Below are 20,487 nucleotides of genomic sequence, written 5' to 3' on the forward strand. Positions count from 1 at the left end.
TCCGAAGCTCCGACAAAACAAGGAATGCATCCCCACGGGGAGGGGAGGGTGAAGATACACACAGGTTAAGAAATGGCACACTAAATGCTTGTCACAGCCCCCACGTGATGGATATGTATTTAGTCACTGCTGAACTAATTAACAATGAATGAATGATAGATTGAGAACTAAATATCTGGGATGATTCTCAATCTTTTAGAGGAATGTTAACTGAGGCTTATCCTTTGATTACCAAAATTCTCTTTCTATTTTTTTCTTAATTTTTAATTGACACACAGTAATTATACATACTGGTCTTAAAAGGCACAGTGTGGCATTTCAATACAGGTTATACGTTGCATAATGAGCAGATCAGAGCAATTGGCATATCTACCACATCAGACATTCATCATTTCAAATCTTTCCTTTTTAGTCTTTGTCACAACAATAAACAAGACTGGGTTGACCACTGATATGACCTAATATGGTAGTTCTTATTTCCCAGATTTCAACCATGATATAAATTATAACAGGTGCACATAGAAGGAAAAAAAATTTTGAAATCTGTATTCTAAAAATGTTACCTGTCTTTTAGGAACTTAATTCCTAACATGTAACATTAAAGTTTGAGTGTTGTTTCACATAATTGCTGATATGCCACAACGTGCTTAAGCTTTATTTCTTTGAATTTAATTGAAACCCAAAGGACTGTTTCTCTCTCTCATACAAAAATAAAGAACATTAATGAGCGAAGCATCTGATACTTACACTCCCTTTAGACTTTCTGGATCCTACAATAGGAGGTAGTGAAGAAGCTTTCTGACTGTGGAAACAAATTGCAAGTTAGAAATCCGAACGCTGTTTACAAATTACACTCAACGCAAGGTTATGGTCATCCAAACTTGGCACTCCAACCTGGCCGTCAACAGAGCTTCACAAGAAATCCCTCAGACCTTCCCAATTTTATAAAGACTATGAAAGTTCTAATTCCATTCCAAAAATTTTTAAATATTTTCCTGGATTCTATTTTAACCAATGCTTACAAATAAGCTCTTAGGACTACTTTATATTTTTCAGAGAACTTGTATTAAAATCCAAAAACTTTCTATTTGCATTTCAAAACATTTCCCAAGCCAAGTAAGGATTTCCCCAGACTGGGCTAAAAGCAAACATCATTATGTCTACCTCTGATAGATGAGCAGGATGGGAAAGCTCCAATATTTATGCTCAGGGAGCTTTTAAATCAGTCACTCTCACTAAAAAGGAAGAAAGATTCTTTTGGACTATAGGAATAAGTTGTCTATATTTTTAGGACTAGGTATGTCTTGAAACCCAACTGAACATCTTCCAAAGCAGGAGGCCACATGTAAAGGTAAATCTTACTTATTCGTGTGAGAAGGGCCAACTTTTCCTATTACCATCAAGAACACACCGTAGCTCACAGCAGGTTACTCCGTGCTGCTTAGCAGAGATCATTAAAGGATTTGATTTCATGCATGAGTAAGGGTGGCTAGCAGCAAGTGTGCTGGAGAAGAATTCTAAAGGGCCAAGAAACCATGTGCACTTGTAAAGTTCAAACGCCACGGCTAAACTTCCATTTCATCTGTTACTTACTTGAAAGCCCTGGGCTAGCCTCCCCATCAAGCTACACAAGTTGTGAGTCAATGGAAAGCGCATTGGTGTCACTCTGCAGGGGATGACCACACAGAGTCAGCTGCCAACAGCACAGCGGCCACAGAATCTCTCTGAAAAGCAACAGGGATAGATCCTGGGCACCTGGGCAGGCCAAGAGGTACCTGTGTCTGGGGCCCGGACTCACCGCCTGTGGCTCTGCAGTGCACCTGCTCAGCTGAAATACAGCATCGCTCACAAGCATGTGACTTCTCACATAGGAAAATACTCACTGTACACTGCATGCGATTAAAAGTGTAACCCTCTTTGCTTATGTTAACTATAGCTAGTGCCTCTATTTGCACATGTGACATCATGTTGTTTTTGTGTTTTACAATTTTTAAAAAGGGTGTAAAATATCATTTTTTTTAATATATAATACTTTTAAATGTCCAAATCCACTGAAAGATGATATGGTCTAGTTAAACCATTAAGACATTAAACCTTCAAATAACATTTGCTGTAGAGAAGGTCGTATCTGTATCTTCCTCACAAGACTAGCTCTCTGTTTACTAGAGATTCAGTGCAAGGTAAAAAGAAAAAGAATTACTATGCAGTATTTCACAAATTAAAAAAACATTATATTTTTGTGCAATAGTTCTCAACCTACCATGGTGACAATAAAAACAATGACAATCTGAACATACCAAATGTGCTTTCTATTCTGACTTAAAAATAAGATCCTCCATCCCATCAAATACAGTAGTGGCACTATTTCATGCATGACAAGGGAGAGAATAAGGAAGAAGACTTACCCATAAGGCCTTCTCATTGTTGACTTGTCAAAAAGTAATTCACTGTAAGGCAATTTCTTAAACTTATCTCTGCCGACAGCCACGTAAAACTGCCCATTCTCCAGCTCTGCCCCACTCTCCACAAGCTTTCCTTCTAAAGTATAAAGTCTGTCAAAACATTAGTGCCAAGAGTTAGAATTTTAATGACCCTTTAAAGACCTGCTTGAAATTACAAAATAAATAAAAACATACTGTTCTTAATTTGATTCTGTTCCTCTTCTAATTATTGAGTTACAAATGCCTCTAAGTCATTAAATTCAACTAAATACCAACATTATAATGCACACACAGTTACTATCTAGCTATACAGGATTTTACCCCAGTGAGCCTGAGGATTCTCTCTTGATGTCATACTAACATTTTAGAAAGAAAACTTAACTTGTACAGAATGTGGTCCTTTACATCCAATAAAATTCAGCTTCCACTGAAAATTGTTTTCTTATTTATATTTTGTGAGTGCTTTTAAGATTTATTTTCTTTGTGTGTTTGACTGACAAGTTTCTGACCACATTCTGTGTAGGAATATCCCCCTCCGGGGCAAAGTATTACATCCAAACCCGCACACAGAACTGGGTCACAAAAAAAGGGCTGAGTGGACAGGAGGAAAAGCCCAGTGCGAGAATTAATGATGCAGAACTGCATAGCATTCATGCTTCCTTCTTTTCCTGCCGTCCCGCCTCAGCAAGAGAATGAACATTAGGCCGTCCCAGAACTGGGGGTTTCACAAGAACCTCCCTTTACTGTAAAACCGCTGCCATAAACTAGTTAATATGTTACTTATTAAAAACAGTGATAATTTCACTAGGTGATTTAAAGAATTATTTTAAAGAACACGGAAAACAGTATTAGAAAATTAGAACAGAAAAGAGCGATGTATATTTTTGAAGGTTCTAAACAAGAGTTAGTTACTGGAAGGATTTCAAGATAATCTCTTTTTTTTTGCAATTCTTAATCTTCTTATATTACATAATTAATGCTAGTACCATCTATAAAGGCATTAAGATAATAATAATAATTCATTGATCTATCAGTTTGTGTACCAATTGCATAAATGGCCACATCGCATGGAGCCATGAAGTACAAAGAAGATAGCCATCAAAATCCCAGCCATGTGGGGCTGGCGCTGTGGCGCAGTAGGTTAATCCTCCACCTGTGGCACCGGCATCCCATATGGGCGCTGGTTTGAGCCCGGGCTGCTCCTCTTCCAAACCAGCTATCTGCGGTGGCCTGGGAAAGCCAGTGGAGGATGGCCCAAGTCCTTGGACCCCTGCACCTGCGTGGGAGACCCAGAAGAAGCTCCTGGCTCCTGGTTTTGAATCGGCTCCTTGCCAGCTGTTGTAGCCATTTGGGGAGTGAACCAGTGGATGGAAGACCTTTCTCTCTGTCTCTCACTGTCTGTAACTCTGCCTCTCAAATAAATAAATAAAATCTTCAAAAAAAAAATCCTGGCAATGTTTGTATCTTTAGTTAGCACACAGATGTGAAATCTCTTTCACTACAGCATTGTGCTTCTACCCTCGACACGTAATTCAGTCCTCTCCACCTTGACCTACTTCAAGGTTTCTGAGTAGTGGCACTGTTGACATTTTTGGACCAGATGACCCTTTGTTGGAGAAATCATCCTGTCCACCATGACATGTTACCCAGCGGCTTTGGCCTGTACTCACCAGGCGGTAGTCGCCAGTCCCACCCCTAAATAGGACCACAGAAATGGCTCCAGACAGCCAAGTGTCCCCAGGGGGCAAAATCACGCCTGGTTGAGAACCGCTGGCCCAGAGCCAGACTTTCTTCTTTCATTTGCCTTCAGATCATTAGATCTGAATCAGTAGTTAACTTTTATGGGTAGGCATTAAAAGGCAGCCTAGCTGTGGACTCTGGAAACAGCCAAGATTCAACTGGTTTCCTCTGCAGATAGGTAAAAGGTATTGAATAAATTCTACCCCATGGTTTTAGCTCTCTTTTTTTTTATATAAATCTTTTTTTTTTTTTTTTTTGACAGACAGAGTTAGTGAGAGAGAGAGAGAGAGAGACAGAGAGAAAGGTCTTCCTTCCATTGGTTCACCCCCCAAATGGCCGCTACGGCGGGCACACAATGCCGATCCGAAGCCAGGAGCCAGGTGCTTCTCCTGGTCTCCCATGGGGTGCAGGGCCCAAGCACTTGGGCCATCCTCCACTGCACTCCCTGGCCACAGCAGAGAGCTGGCCTGGAAGAGGGGCAACCGGGACAGAATCCGGCGCCCCGACCAGGACTAGAACCCGGGGTGCTGGCACTGCAGGCGGAGGATTGGCCTATTGAGCCGCGGCGCCAGCTGCTCTTTTTTTTATAAGGCAAAGAAACACGAACAGGGAGTCTAACTGATTTCTGTATATGCTTCTGATATAGAAATAAACTGATGCATGGAGAAGATCCCACCAGGACCACTCTGTTGTTCTGTTAAAGGGACAGGTTCCAAGTGAGCAGCACCAAAGCTTGCTCTTACCTGGCGTCACATTAGGACCCAGTTTCCCTGAGTACTCAAGTGTCTGGGGGACACATAACTACATTTTATCTCTAATTGGTATCTGCACAGATTTTATGTCTATGTATGAATTTGTTCATTAGCACAAGTACGAACAGGTGCATCTGGACAAGAAATTGTGTGTGTATCTTTGTGTGCTTTATATTATTTATTGGGTGAGTTTACATTTATTGTATGTCAAAAGATAAAACTATATATTCAAAAAAGTCAATATATAATTGTTGAGATCTGCCTTCATTCCTGACAAAAAATAAAACCCAGGAGGACCAAAGGTTTAAATAAATTTTTTAAATATAAGATAAAACATAGGAGAATATTTTGTATAATCTTCAAGTGAGAAAGATCTAAGCTAGTTATAAACTAATGCTCATAAAGAAAGAATGAAAATTTGTCTACTTCAAACTTCCATTTATCTACATGCAAAAAAGTATAAAGAAAGTGCAAGCTGGAGACATTTAAAATTCACATGAACAGGGTAAAAATTTCCTAATATGTAAAGAGTGCCTATAAATCAATAAGATAAATGTGTAAAAGCCATGGCTGATAGAAAAAGTACATAGATAATGAAATACAAGTACATGGCATTTGTTTTGCAAGTAACTTGGAGGCTAATAGCACAGGCTCTGGAGTCAGACTGTTTACTGCACTTGATTCCCAGCCCTGCTACTCAGCATCAACACAATCTTGGGCAAGTCACCATCTGCCTCTGTGTCTCAAATTTCATGTCTATTAAAAGAGAACAATAACACTACTTAGCTCATACGGTCACTGAGCTAATTAAGTCAAAAAATGGAAAGCACTTGGAATAATACCTGGCTCATGAGAAATAATCAACAGATATTGAAGTATATTAAATAAATAAAACACAGGTATATGTATATAATAGCAAAAGATGGGGAATTACCTAATTCCCTCCAAAAGACTTAAATTAGCATACTCTCATACAATGGAACACATTTTAATCATAAAAATATCAGGATATCACTAAATTGTACAAAGGATCATCTTTAAGATTTGCGGTCACAGGATAAAAAAAAAAAAAAAGATGTATGCATATACACCAGCAGTCCCTGTTTCTGAGGGCTCCATAGCTGCATAGCTAACCAACCATGGGTTGAAATATTTAGAAAAATAAAAACTACTTCATCACTAACAATGCACAGATTTTTTCTTCTTGTCATTATTCTATCAATAATACAGAATAACCACTATTTATATAGAATTTATATTTTTAAGTATTAGAATTAATCCAGAGATGATTTAAAGTATGTTGGAGGATGAGAGTCAGTTATATGAAAATACCATACCATTTTGATTATTTAATTTGTATCTTATTTAGCTTATTTATTTTTACTCATTTGAGAGGAACAGTGGGGGGGGGGGGCAGGCCAAAGCCAGGGACCAGAAACTCAATGCAGGTCTCCTTTGTGGGTAGCAAGAGCCCATCTACTTGAGTCATCACCCATACCTTCCAAGGTTCACATTAGCAGGAAACTGGAATCAAAAACAAAACAAGACTCAAACCAGGCTCTCCATTGAGGAGTGCAGGGGTCTAAAGCAGCATCTTAATGCTAGGCCAAACACCTGCCCCTACTATGCCATTTGGTTTAAGGGAATTGAGCATGTATAGATTTTTGTATCTCAGAGGGGTCCTGAAACTAATTCCCCAGAGATATCAGGGGATGACCATTCATTCGCTCAATTTTTTATGTACACATATGTATGTATGTAGGTATGTCCCCATTTGTATTTTTAAGAAACAAAAGTTGTCTTCCTTGTGTATGCATGGAATATTTCTGTAATGATACCAAAAAATCCTAGGGAGGGGGACTGGAGGAGCCTGATATGAGACAAATGATTTTTATTTAGACCCTCTCTTCTATTTTAAACTTTTTGTCACAAAGTATTACTTTCAATTAAAATTCCTAGTTATGTTTAAAATCTCAAAGGCTGTGAAACTGTATATATCAATATATAAATATGCATAACTAAAAGACATGCTATCATTTTATAGTCCATTTTAACATGTGTGTATATATTTATGTATTTTTATATAGGAGTATATGAAAACAGTTCTAAGAACTTGAAAGCAAGTGTGTACTCTGCAGTATACCAGGATACTTCAACTAATTCATGAAAAAACTGAATTAAAAGATAAGTCTGGTCTGGGACCCCCAAAAATGGAAATCATATATCAAAGGGTCTTACAAGCTTTCATGCAAAATGGATAATATGAAAAATTTATGATTTCAAAAATTTTTTGCACCAAAAAAATTAATTCTATTTTCCATGAACTTTTTGAAAAATCCTCTGGAAAGACTCGGGGAAAGATAGGTATCAAGGAGAACGACCAGAAAACTCTTGATTGATTTTCAAATGTGTGTGTACATGTGAGTGTGCATACACACACACACAGGTATACCTACACACTCACCGTTTCAATATGCTGCACAAGTGTCTATATTATTTGTAACCTTCCCACTCTTGAAAGAAAATAAATGTCAACCTCCATTAAAGGAAAATTTCCTAGGCTTCAGGATTTCAAGCCTATGAGAAATGCTTTGGAATCTTGAGATAAATCCTCTCACCTGTCTCCTCCTTAAACCCACCTCCTGAGATCTGATGGCTTCTTTTTACCCTAATCAGATAGTTCAGACCATCAAATAATCATAAATATCTCCTGGATAAAAAGAATAGTTAAGATTTAACGAGCTGCCTCTTTCAAAAGACTCCTTCCCAACTAAACAATGTTAAGGCTGGGGCCAGCGCCACAGTGCAGTAGGTTAATCCTCCACCTGCGCTGCCAGTTCTAGTCCCGGCTGCTCCTTTTCCAAATCAGCTCTCTGCTATGGCCTGGGAAAGCAGAAGATGGCCCAAGTCCTTGGGCCCCCGCACACATGTGGGAGACCTGGAAGAAGCTCCTGGATCCTGGCTTCAGATTGGTGCTGCTCCAGCTGTTGCGGCCATTTGGGGGGTGAATCAACGGATGGAAGACCTTTCTCTCTGTTTCTCCCTCTCACTGTCTATAACTCTACCTCTCAAATAAATAATATTTTAAAAAAAGTTAAAGCTGGCCTTTACTCTTTTTTTTTTTTTTTTTTTTGACAGGCAGAGTGGACAGTGAGAGAGAGACAGAGAGAAAGGTCTTCCTTTGCCGTTGGTTCACCCTCCAATGGCCGCTGCGGCCGGCGCACCGCGCTGATCCAAAGCCAGGAGCCAGGTGCTTCTCCTGGTCTCCCATGGGGTGCAGGGCCCAAGCACTTGGGCCATCCTCCACTGCACTCCCTGGCCACAGCAGAGAGCTGGCCTGGAAGAGGGGCAACCGGGATAGAATCCGGCGCCCCGACCAGGACTAGAACCCGGTGTGCCGGTGCCGCAAGGCGAAGGATTAGCCTAGTGAGCCGCAGCGCCGGCTGGCCTATACTCTTGACCAAAAGAATAAATACAGCTTATATTTACTAGCGTGCTACCCTGTGCCAAGAACTATTTCATGCTCTTTGTTACTACATTCCTTGAAACAACTCCCGAGGTGAGTACTATTCTACGTCCATTCTGCAGACAGAGAGACTGAGGCACACAGAGTGTCTGTGGACCAGGGACTGCAGGGCCCGCTGCAGGCGACTTGGCTTCCAGAGCCCATGCTCCAAGGGAAGGTTTGCTTCACAGACCTGTGGACGGCCCCGCTCCGCAGCGTGATCTTCTCCGTGACCATCTGTAGTATGTGGTCCCACTGACTCAGGGCTTTTCTCGGGATGAGGAGGCGGGAAGCTGGGTTTATGAGGTCTCCGTTTGCAATCAGGCTAGGAAACAAGAAGCCGGGCCGTGCGGAACTGTTAGCCTTTAGCCACACAGCAAACTCCCAACCGAAAGGGAGCCACCAAGCCAGTTTCAACCGGAAATGTAAGGGGCTCCCACTTACAAGATCGTGCGGGGTTCCTGCAGCGACTTTCTGAAGCGTGCCGACACGTTGATCCTGCTGTGGATTACTGGTTTTACCTTCGGAAGCAAAGAAACATAAGCCACTCAGCTTGTATTTGTTTTTCCTAACCTAGGAGGAAAAACTTGGGGTTCCCAGGGAAGTGGCTGAGGCCTCCTCTCCTTTGGCCTCCAAGGCCCAGGCTGCTGGTGGAAAGAACCCCACCATTTATGTGACACCTGCATCCCAGACAGGGCATCTAGCTCCCAAGCCAACGACTTTTTCCCATTTGCCAGAATGCATATTCTCAATCCGCGCCCCCTTGGGCTAAAGCCTAACGTCTCATTCCAGACACACACACACCCAGCCGATCATCTCCTACCCACAGCCACAGAGCCCTTCTGCCTCCCCTCCCTCCACAACCTGACTCATGTCATCCTGTCTGTCTGCCTCTCCACCTGTCTCAGAAGGACTTGCATTGCTTGACAAAACTCAGTCCCACCTCGCTCTGTCTTGGCTCTGTCCCCTCTGCCGCCTCTATTTAGTCTGTCATTGCTAAGACTCTTCACCTGCCCAAGTGTCTTCAATTCCTCCCTTGACCCCATGGCCATTCAGTCCTCCTCCTGCCCAAACCTTCCTTTGGTCTCTATCGTCTGTATGCTTTCCACCACACCTCTGACAGACCAGGCTCAGTCTCCAGCAGGATGCCCAGGATCAAGCCCTCGGTACCCTCAGCTCCTGCACCACTCCCTCCACCCAGCCTCCTAGTTGTGTATATTAATCTAACCAGCCTCTGTCCCCTGCATTCCCAAACATCCCCTGCATCCACTCCTTGTCTTCACTCTCCATAGTTTTTTGTTGTTGTTGTTTTCTAATGTTTTTAAGAAATAAAAAAAAAAAAATGGAAGTTCTCATCTGCAGGTTCACTCGAAATGCTCTCAATGTTTGGGGCTGGGCCAGACCAGAGTCAAGAGCTGGAATCCAAATCCAGGTCCCCTACAAGGATGGCAGAAACCCAATCTCCACTGCTCCCCCGGGTCTGCATTAGTGGGAACCTAGAACTGGAAGCAGAGTCAGGACTCAAACCTAGGCGCTCTGACGTGGGAAGCAGGCACCTGTACTGCTACGCCAGGCATCATGTATCTTTGAATCACCAAAACAGTGCTCCAGGTATTATTACCATAGCCCCATTTGACATGAAGAAACTAAAGCTTAATCAACTTGCTTAAAATCACATACAATAAGAGGCAGAGTTTTTAGTGAACCTGCACCTATGAACATGCAACTACCTGCTATAAACTTGGACAATTACCCAAATATCAAATACTTGCCCTGAATCATTTCTGGGACTCTCTCTTCATTAACTATGCCACCTTCCTGAAAAAAGAAGAAGAGGGACCAGCATTGTGGTGTAGCAGAAAAGGCCACCACCTGCGACACCAGCCTCACATATGCACTCTGGTTCAAGTCCCGGCTGCTCCACTTCTGATCCAGTTCCCTGCTAATGGCCTGAGAAAGCAGTGGAAGATGGTTCAACTGCTTGGGCCCCTGTACCTATGTGGGAGACCCAGAGGACGCTCCTGACTCCTGGTTTTGGTCTGGCCTTGCCCTGGTCATTGAGGCCGTTTAGGGAGTGAACCATCTCTCTCATCTCTTGCTCTCTCTCTCTCTCTCTCTCTCTCTCTCCTAGTCTCTCTGTAACTCTGACTTTCAGATAAATAAAATAAACTAAAAAAAACAAGAAGAAAGAATTCTTCAATGGTCCAACAGTGCCTAAAACAGTGCTCAACGACCAGGGCCTACTGGTTGAACAATAAACATTTACAAAATTGCAATTAAAAGATACTCCAATTTAGCGTGAGAGGGAGAAAGGAGGAAGAAGGAAAGGAATATCATTATGTTCTTAGAATTGCATCTACAAACCGTATTGAATCTGTTAAGAACTAATTAAGCATTTAAAATACTACTAATAATTTACAAATATTTATTGCTAATTAAAAAAAACAAAACAAAATAAAAGATACTCCAATTTAGAGTGCTTAAAAATTTAATAATAACAACATTCCATTTTAAATACACAGACTCTTGTCCCTAAACTAACATTTATAGTGATGCTTTGTTTTTCCTTTTTAATCAGAATGGATATGTAGACTTTATTAGGGCCAGCATTCCATAACCATAAAGACCTCTTTAAAACAAATAAATGTCCAAAGAACTTTGTTAAATAGCGATACAAAATGAAGTCAAAGCCAGTAAAACTATTGATAAATGAACATACTTCAGCACATAAACCAACAAGTCTCCACTAGATTTTTCATGCCATGACCTAATTACATTATTTTCCTAATTACAGTATTGTAAACCATAATTAGTACAGATAATAATGTACTTTTCCAAAGTAAAGAAATATACATGATCTGATGCTTTTATGAATCTTTTTTGATGCCACAAGATAAATTTTACTGGGAAAAACATTTTTTAAGTCTTAGAAAAAACAGACACGATGAAAAGGATGTATTATTATATACAACTAGTTTTAAAATATCATGATGCTGACTTCCTAAGAAAACACTTAATAGGAAATTCATGCACTTGAACAAAATTCAAGTGGTGAAAAGGAGCATATAATAAAAAAGAAAGCATCCTTCCCACTCCCATTACCTAACCACCAATCTGCAACCAGAGTTAGAAATATTCCTCTTAGCTGACACGTTGTCCTCTGGTGACTGTCACCAGGGGAGATGGGACTCCAGATGCATGCTGGGAACACAACACGCAGGGCTTCCAGTGAAATATTCCTCTTGAAAGTCTCTACACACATATGCGTATTATTTTATGGAACTATTATATACCTACAATTTTTTTATTTTATTTATTTATTTTTGACAGGCAGAGTGGACAGCAAGAGAGAGAGAGAGAAAGGTCTTCTTTTACCATTGGTTCACCCTCCAATGGCCGCTGTGGCCGGTGCGCTGCGGCTGGAGCACCACACTGATCCGAAGCCAGGAGCCAGGTGCTTCTCCTGGTCTCCCATGTGGACGCAGGGCCCAAGCACTTGGGCCATCCTCCACTGCACTCCCTGGCCACAGCAGAGAGCTGGCCTGGAAGAGGAGCAACCAAGACAGAATCCGGCGCCCCGACCAGGACTAGAACCCAGTATGCCGGTGCCGCAGGCGGAGGATTAGCCTATTACACTCATTCTTGTACACCTTGCCTTTTTTTTTTTTTTTAAACTCATCATGGATATTGTTTCCTATTGGTTGTTAGAGTGAAGGTTACCTCACTCTTAATAAACAGCTGTCTATACTCCAGTCCATGAATGTGCCATAATTTATTTAACCTGTCCCTAATTGGTCCTTTCAGTTGTTTCAAAATTCTTGCTCTTGCAAACAATGCCATGATGGATTTCCCTGTAAATATGTATTTGCGTAAATATGTAAGTTATATATCTGTATAAATTGTCACAATTGGAAGTTGGCTGAAATAGCAGATAGGCAATTTTTTAGCTTGCATGGAATTTATCACAAGCGCATTCCTGACTGAACCCAGAGTCCTGTAATTTATATAGTTCATACTGTAACAAAGAAAATAGGTTTGATATACAAGGAATGCAGTTCTGAAGCCAGGACTGTGGCTTACAATGTCCTTGAATGACCACAAAGGCCTCTCAAAGCATATCTGCTTACTCTTATGGCTTAGAGTGGTTTAACGGGAATGTGTCTCTGCCCACGTACCCACCAGGCCTTTCTCAGTCTGTGCCCTGCTTCCTCCCCTCCTAACCACAGCTACCCTGCCGGGATGGCCCTCACATGAAAGCTGCTATACACATCCCTGGAGCTCTCCCACCTGTCCCCCAGTCCCTCAGCCCTATTTTGTTTTTCCCACAACACTTACCACGGCCTAACATGGTATGTATTTTACAGACTTGGTTTTTCCTTGCACGACTCTACTGTGACATGTTGGCATCAATGTTATCTAGCAATGTGCATCACACGCATCACACTCAGTTGTCATTTCTGCCCATGTCTCACCATGCCCCTGTGATATCATCAGTTGTCATCTCTGCCCGTTTTCTAATTTTTTTTCTAATTTTTTCTAATTAGTGTTTTAAACAATAACATAAGTCACATACACAAAATTAAGCAGAATCTACTCATTATAAGGGAACTTTTCCAGAACACTGATCAGAGATGAAGCATTGATCATTCAGTAGTAATGTAGAGACAACAGTAGTATTGTAGGCTTTAAATAATGGAAAATACTTCAAGATTTTTATCAATTTTCATATTAGCCCATAGATTTTCCCTTGCCCCTTGAAAATAACATTTCAGATATAACTAACATTAAGTACCAACCCAGCTAGTTGCAGAGGGTTGGACACCTGGAAAGAGTGTCAGACCCCTGTATCCCCAGGGATGGGTCTCACTGGTGAGCAAGCTTGTGAGATGTGTGACTATGGCACCAAAGCAAACGAACAGGTACCAAGGCAGGGCCAGTACTGTGGCTTATCAGGTTATGCCTCCCACTTGCAATATCAACATTCCACACCAGAGTCGAGTCCTTGTTGCTCCATTTCAGATCCAGCTCTCTGCTAATGCACCTGGAAAGGCAGTGGGTGATGGCCCACATACTCCCCATGCCACCACTGTAAGGGACAATATGGAGTCCCTGGCTCCTGGCTTTGACCTTCTGCCTAGCCCTCACTGGTGTGGCCATTTGGGGAGTAAACCAGCAGTTAGATGATCTTTCTCCCTCTCCCTCTGTCCCTGTCATTCTACCTTTCAAATAAATAAATACTTTTTAAAAGATATCAACGCAAATCCGTTCATTTTGGATCCAGCCAAGTTAATATTCCTGGTTGGCAATATTGGTGGGTGAGGAAATCACCACCAGTAAGAGTCTTGCCTTGGTTCTGCACTGGGCTCAATGCTGTCTTGGAAAATGCAGCTCATTCGTATATTGACATAGGGTTAGTGAATCAGAGAAAGAGGTCGCTCTGCAGATAGAGAGAAGAGCCTGGCGAAGCCCTCGTTTTTACCCCCTGAATGCAGGTCAGGTAGACAGACAGACAGAGAGATAGATAGGGACAGACTGATTGAATAAACTTTTCTTGGAAGTACTTCGAAAATCAAAGGCAGCAACAAAGACTTAACTATACCCATCCTGCTAGAATGGAGTGAGCCAGGACATTAATGCTGGTTTTTGGGAACAAAACACATGCTCTTCCCAACCTACTGCTCTGTCCCTGGTATTTCCATAAAATGAGTGTATGTCACAGACGGCTGTACTAAAATAAACTCTTCCTGTGAACCTGATAAGTCTAAAGAACTTAAATTCACAAATTCCACAACACATAGTGGGACAACATCACAGCTGGGTCAACATTCGGTTTAAACCTTCATGAGAGGGGCCAGTGCTGTGGCACAGTGGGTTAAAGCCCTGGCCTAATGCACCAGCATCCCATATGGGAGCCAGTATGAGACCCACTGCTTCATTTTCAATCCAGCTCTCTTCTGTGGCCTGGGAAAGCAGTGGAAGATGGCCCAAGAACTTGGGTCCCTGCACTCACATGGGAGACCTGGAGGAGGCTCCTGGCTCCTAGCTTCGGCCCAATTGGGGAGTGAACCAGCGGATGGAAGACCTCTCTCTCTCTCTCTCTTTTTCTGCCTCTCCTATCTCTGTGTAACTCTGTCATTCAAATAAATAAATAAATCTTCAAAATAAATAAATAAACCTTCATGAGTTTTTTATGAAAAATAAACTTAATGAAACTAAAATTATTGTTTTAAAAAGATGTTTGGAATAACACAATCAATGTCAATAAACTGAGTAACTAGCGATCCGAAATTCTGAATTCAGCAACTGGTTGCCAACACTTTTTCCGTGAACTGAGTCCACGCCTCACACCTCAGTCTCTTGATCTGTACAAATAGGAATAATCCTACTGAACTAGCCCAAAGGGACGCTCCATGAACTAATTAATGAAGTGGCAATACCACTCCCTGAGGTGGTTAAATGAAGTCTTCAGAGGCTGCATCTGCTTCAAAGCTCAGCACTCTCCACCCCTTGGAACCCTGGCGAGAAAACTCGCCTCCAGGATCTGGGGAAGCGGTGATGATACTGAGATACCATCACAGAGACTTATGACCTCCAACCTCTCATGAAAACCGACTACACTGGCCTGCGCCGCGGCTCACTAGGCTAATCCTCCACCTGCAGCGCCAGCACTGCAGGTTCTAGTCCTGGTTGGGGCGGAGGATTCTGTCCCAGCTGCTCCTCTTCCAGGCCAGCTCTCTGCTGTGGCCTGGGAGTGCAGTGGAGGATGGCCCAAATGCTTGGGCCCTGCACCCGCATGGGTGACCAGGAGGAAACACCTGGCTCCTGGCTTCGGATTGGTGCAGCGTGCTGGCTGTAGCAGCTATTTGGGGAGTGAACCAACGGCAATGGAAGACCTTTCTCTCTGTCTCTCTCTCTCTCTCTCTCTCTCTGTCTAACTCTGCCTGTCCAAAAAAAAAAAAAAAAAAAAAAAAAAACAACTACACAATTTGAAAGCTCAATTTTCAATAATTTTATTTTTAAAATCCATCAGATTTTGTGGCTGTCCATAAGGTAGACTTCAGCATTTAGAGAAACAAATGCACTAAAGTTACTCATTGGCAACACATAGGGCAACCTACATAAAGACCCTTCAACTCGATTTTCCTTATGGTGTGTATTGAAGAAAAAGTGAGTTTTCAAAGCGGTAATCTTTGAGGAAACTCTGTTGCTACTCTCCAAACACAGCACACAGCAGCAAAAACAACAAGGTCCTTTGCAAAATATTAAATCATTTTTAAGACACCAGAGTAGAAAATAATTTACCTAGGAGTCCATATATCTAACCCAACCAAAATAAATTGCTCCGAAGAGATTTTTTTAAATTATCATCCTTTTTCCCCCAATAGTCTTATTTTTAAAACGGAAGGAAGATTGGCTGAGATGTCTAACGCACAGCAGTAGTCTGACCTACCTATTAATGTGTGCATCATAATGGCATGTATGGTGCCTCTATCAGAACATAGTTCCTGCTGGGAATATTTCCTAACCTGCGTGGAACGATGTCACTTATCATGGAACTCGTGGATGTGTGGACTGAAAGAGACAATGGAAAAGAAAAAGCTATGTAACAAGTGGTCAGGACGGTGATCAATCTCTTCAAAAGACTCGGTGTTTCACTAAGAGATAACTAAGGAATAGATGGGAAGTAGATTGTGGAAGACTGTTGCTCCCACGATGACAACAAAAACTGGAAGAAACGCTAAAATCATACAGTTATTAAAAACTCATTCAAGGGAATAAGATTCAAAGAAGCCTAGGTGAACTACGTTCCGGAGAGAGGTGAACTCTTTCCAAGTGGGAATACCTCTGCAGCTGCTTGCATCCCCAGGGGCATGGAAGGCAGAAGAGCAAACGTATGGGTGAGTCAGCACAGCGGAGAAGACCAGACGTGGAGCAAGTCCACCCTCTCCACGAGTTCTTCCCAGGGGCCCTTCTTCAGGTGCACGGGAGAATAGCAAAAGCCAAGAGCAGGACAGAAGGGCAGAGAGACATCCTGTGCTGGAAAGCTGGGGATGCATGGAGAGCAGAGAATCTCCAGCCCGACTGACTGGCCAGAGAGCTCTTACCATTGCACGAGGATCACTCCCAAGCCCTGACCGAGAGACAGCAGGTCCTGATTCCACCCTCCAAAGGGCTGAAATCATTGGCAAACTGAAACCGAATAAAGCTGCAGCCCAAACGGTACCCAGCTCAACCCTGGATGCTTCAGAACTCAGCCCTTCCCCCCGGCAACCAGAAGAGGGAGAGCTTTTTTTCTGAGTGTAAATCTTATCTACACTCAATTTCTTTTTTCTTTTCTTTTCTTTCTTTTTTGACAGGCAGAGTGGACAGTGAGAGAGACAGAGAGAAAAGTCTTCCTTTGCCATTGGTTCACCCTCCAATGGCCTCTGCTGCTGGCGCACCGCGCTGATCCCAAGCCAGGAGCCAGGTGCTTCTCCTGGTCTCCCATGCGGGTGCAGGGCCCAAGCACTTGGGCCATCCTCCACTGCACTCCCGGGCCACAGCAGAGAGCTGGCCTGGAAGAGGGGCAACCGGGACAGAATCCGGCGCCCCGACCGGGACTAGAACCCGGTATGCCGGTGCCACAGGCAGAGGATTAGCCTATTGAGCCGCAGTGTCAGCCTCTATACTCAATTTCTACACATTTTCTACAAAATGACAAGTATACAACAAAAAGTACACAATATGTACAGAAAGGGGGAAAATAGGACCCATTGTCAAGGGATGAAATCAAAGTCAAATCCAAAGATGATCATGATGCTAAAATTAGCAAAAAAGAATGTTAATAGCTATTACACATGTGCCAAAGAAATAAACAGAAAAGGTGAAATAGATGGGAGATGAGGAATCTTAGTGCAGAGACTGAAACTTCAAAAAGGAACGAAATGAAGATTCTAGAGCTAAAAACCAGAATATCTGAAATGAAGAATGCCATGGAGCTAGCAGATGAGACACAACAGAACATTCTCTGAGACAGTGGCTTCCAAAAAGGACATTGTTAGACAGCAAAAGCCAAGGGAGTTGGTTGTCAGCAGACCCACACAACCAAATCTTAGAAAGGAAATTCTTCAGACCGAAGGGAAATAATACAAAACGGAAGACCAAATCTGCAGAAACGAACAGAAGACATTTGGAGGGAAATGTGTGAGTACTTTTAAAGGTTTTTTAAATGGTTTTAATCTGAAAGCAAAAAGAGTAACATTTCATAAACACAGAAGTGCAATACTCAATAAAAACTCAAAGGTTTGAGTGAAGACAAATGAAATTATTCTGCTATCAAGTTCTAAAGACCTGAGATAATAGTGCAAACCCAAACAAGTTAAAGATGCATATTGCAAACCTTAGAGTAACTACTAAAAATCACCAAGAGGCATCACTAAAAAACCAATAGAGATAAATAAAATAGAATAATATTTCAAATGTTTTTAGGCCTAAAGAAGGCAGGAAAAGCTTAAAAAAATAAGAGTGAGCAATCAGCAATAGACTCAAAGCCAATCAAACCTGTCATTCACTAAATGTACATGAACTAAAAACTCCAGTTGAAGGACAGAAATGGTCAGGCTGCATACAGAATTAATATCTATCCAACTGCATACAGAATTAACATCTATCCATGCTTACAAAAACTAAACTTTAAATATAAGGTCACAAGTAGATTGAAAGTAAAAGGATGGGAAAAAAACACCAGGTAAATCTTTCTTTCTTTCTTTCTTTCTTTCTTTTTTTTTTTTTTTTTTTGACAGGCAGAGTGGACAGTGAGAGAGAGAGAGACAGGTCTTCCTTTTGCCGTTGGTTCACCCTCCAATGGCTGCCGTGGCCGGCGCCTTGCGCTGATCCGAAGGCAGGAGCTTCTCCTGGTCTCCCATGGGGTGCAGGGCCCAAGCACCTGGGCCATCCTCCACTGCACTCCCTGGCCACAGCAGAGAGCTGGCCTGGAAGAGGGGCAACCGGGACAGAATCCGGCACCCGACCGGGACTAGAACCTGGTGTGCCGGCGCCGCTAGGCGGAGGATTAGCCTAGTGAGCCGCAGCGCCGGGCTGAGGGAAATCTTAATAATTCAAGATGTTTGTGATCAAAACAAAATTACAAGATATACAGAATGCCTATCTTTATTAATTTTTATAGTGTATGCATATTAAAGGGCTTTTTAAAAAACCAGAACACTTTTTTCTAGATGTTTCTTATAAAACATTATATCCTATATAATATCTGACACACACTAAAATATCTTTTTCTAGCACTGTGCTCTTTTGGACTTAAGAAAAATTAATCTCCAGAAAATTAAATACTATTAATCTCCCAGGATTTATTCCTGCCTTTTTTTTAAGGTAAACACTTCCCTGATCACATTTATTAAACCCAATGCTATTTACATCAATATCATTTTGCCAATGATAAATATCTCTAGCCCAGATCTTTCTCCTAACAGGATAGATCTATTTTTATTTTATTTTATTATTATTATTTTTTTTTGACAGGCAGAGTAGACAGTGAGAGAGAGAGAGACAGGTCTTCCTTTGCCGTTGGTTCACCCTCCAATGGCCGCCGCGGCCGGTGCGCTGCGGCCGGCACACCGCGCTGATCCAAAGGCAGGAGCCAGGTATTTCTCCTGGTCTCCCATGGGGTGCAGGGCCCAAGTACTTGGGCCATCCTCCACTGCACTCCTGGGCCACAGCAGAGAGCTGGCCTGGAAGAGGGGCAACCGGGACAGAATCCAGCGCCCCGACCGGGACTAGAACCCGGTGTGCCGGCACCGCTAGGCAGAGGATTAGCCTAGTGAGCCACGGTGCCGGCCCCCAGCAGGATATATCTAACTGGTTACATGAAAACAGAAATTTGTAAAACTATGTTTGTACCTAAACTTTTTAAAAAATAAAAAAATATTTTACTTATTTATTTATTTGAGAGTTAGAGTTACAGAGATAGGGAGAGACAAAGAGAAAGGTCTTCCATCTGCTGGATTCCTCTCTAAATGGCCTTAATGGCCGGAGCTTGTCCTATCCAAAGCCAAGAGCTTCCTCCAGGTCTCCCACATGGGTCCAGAGGCCCAAGCACTTGGGCCATCTTCTACTGCTTTCCCAACCCTCAACAAAGAGCCGTACCAAAAACTGGAGCAGCCAGGCATGAACCCATGCCCATAGGAGAACACCACAGGCGGAGGTTTAGCCCACTATGCTACAGCACCAGGCCCTGTACCTAAACTTAATCAATTTAGCAGAATTTTTTGGCATTATTCAATTTTCATAAATCACCTAATTTTGTTCAAAGCACTCACAGAAAATGTGCCATGGGACATATCCAACAATGAAGTCCCCTGGTGATCCCCTCCCCAGACTTGTCTCATCCGTGCCCTTCTCTGTATAAGACCACAAGTCTCTCATGAGCCATACCCATCATGCTCTAACAGTCCCCCTGCCTCTAGCCATTTTCCTCTTGTCCACCTGTTTCTGAATCAGTCTTCTGAAACACAGACCCAAATGTACCATGCAAGGGCAGCCACTGCCTGGAGATGAAGTCCCCGTGCCCCAGTCACATTGGAGCTGGGTCCAGCCTTCCACACTCTGACCTCATTTCTCACTATTCTACCACTTAATCTTTATTCGGCGGGACACAGTTACTCACTTGGGAATCGCTTTATCATTTTGTCTGAATCTCTGCTACATTTTTTCATAAATATAGGGAACTCACCTTACGTTATCAATATTTATGTGAACTGCATCTCTTATTTTATTAAACAGCTTCACCTATAACCCAAAGACCCACCCACTGTGCTTTGGGCATAAAATTGACTTGTAAATCCTTCAATTAAACAGTCATTAGGGGGCAAGCATCCCACATTGGAGTGCCTGGATTCAACTCCTGGCTCTGGTGCCTGGCTCCAGATGCCTGCCAATATGGACCCTCGGACGCCACGGTGATGGCTCAAGCAGTTGTGTCCTTGACATCGTAGGAAACCTACCTGCTGGATTCCACCCTGGCTGAGCCCAGCTTTTGTGAGCATCTGGCGGA

General features: G+C 42.5%; 1 protein-coding gene across 4 annotated transcripts in view; it reads right to left on the minus strand.

The window, feature by feature from the left end:
• The window catches only part of DCDC2 (doublecortin domain containing 2), a 183,290-nt gene that overhangs the window by 120,231 nt on the left and 42,572 nt on the right, over window positions 1-20,487 (minus strand). For all 4 annotated transcript variants that reach the window (XR_011388777.1, XM_070074331.1, XM_008262507.4 and 1 more), the window contains exons 4-7: window positions 8,883-8,959; window positions 8,632-8,763; window positions 2,406-2,552; window positions 748-802 (exon numbers count right to left, since the gene is read on the minus strand). Coding sequence is in view for 3 of the 4 variants with exons in the window: in XM_070074331.1 (XP_069930432.1) it covers window positions 748-802; window positions 2,406-2,552; window positions 8,632-8,763; window positions 8,883-8,959 (411 nt within the window). In the remaining variant the exon portion in view is untranslated. The remainder of the gene's footprint in view (window positions 1-747; window positions 803-2,405; window positions 2,553-8,631; window positions 8,764-8,882; window positions 8,960-20,487) is intronic.

The sequence above is a fragment of the Oryctolagus cuniculus genome, chromosome 5 (genome assembly GCF_964237555.1).
Source record: "Oryctolagus cuniculus chromosome 5, mOryCun1.1, whole genome shotgun sequence".
NCBI lineage: Eukaryota > Metazoa > Chordata > Mammalia > Lagomorpha > Leporidae > Oryctolagus > Oryctolagus cuniculus.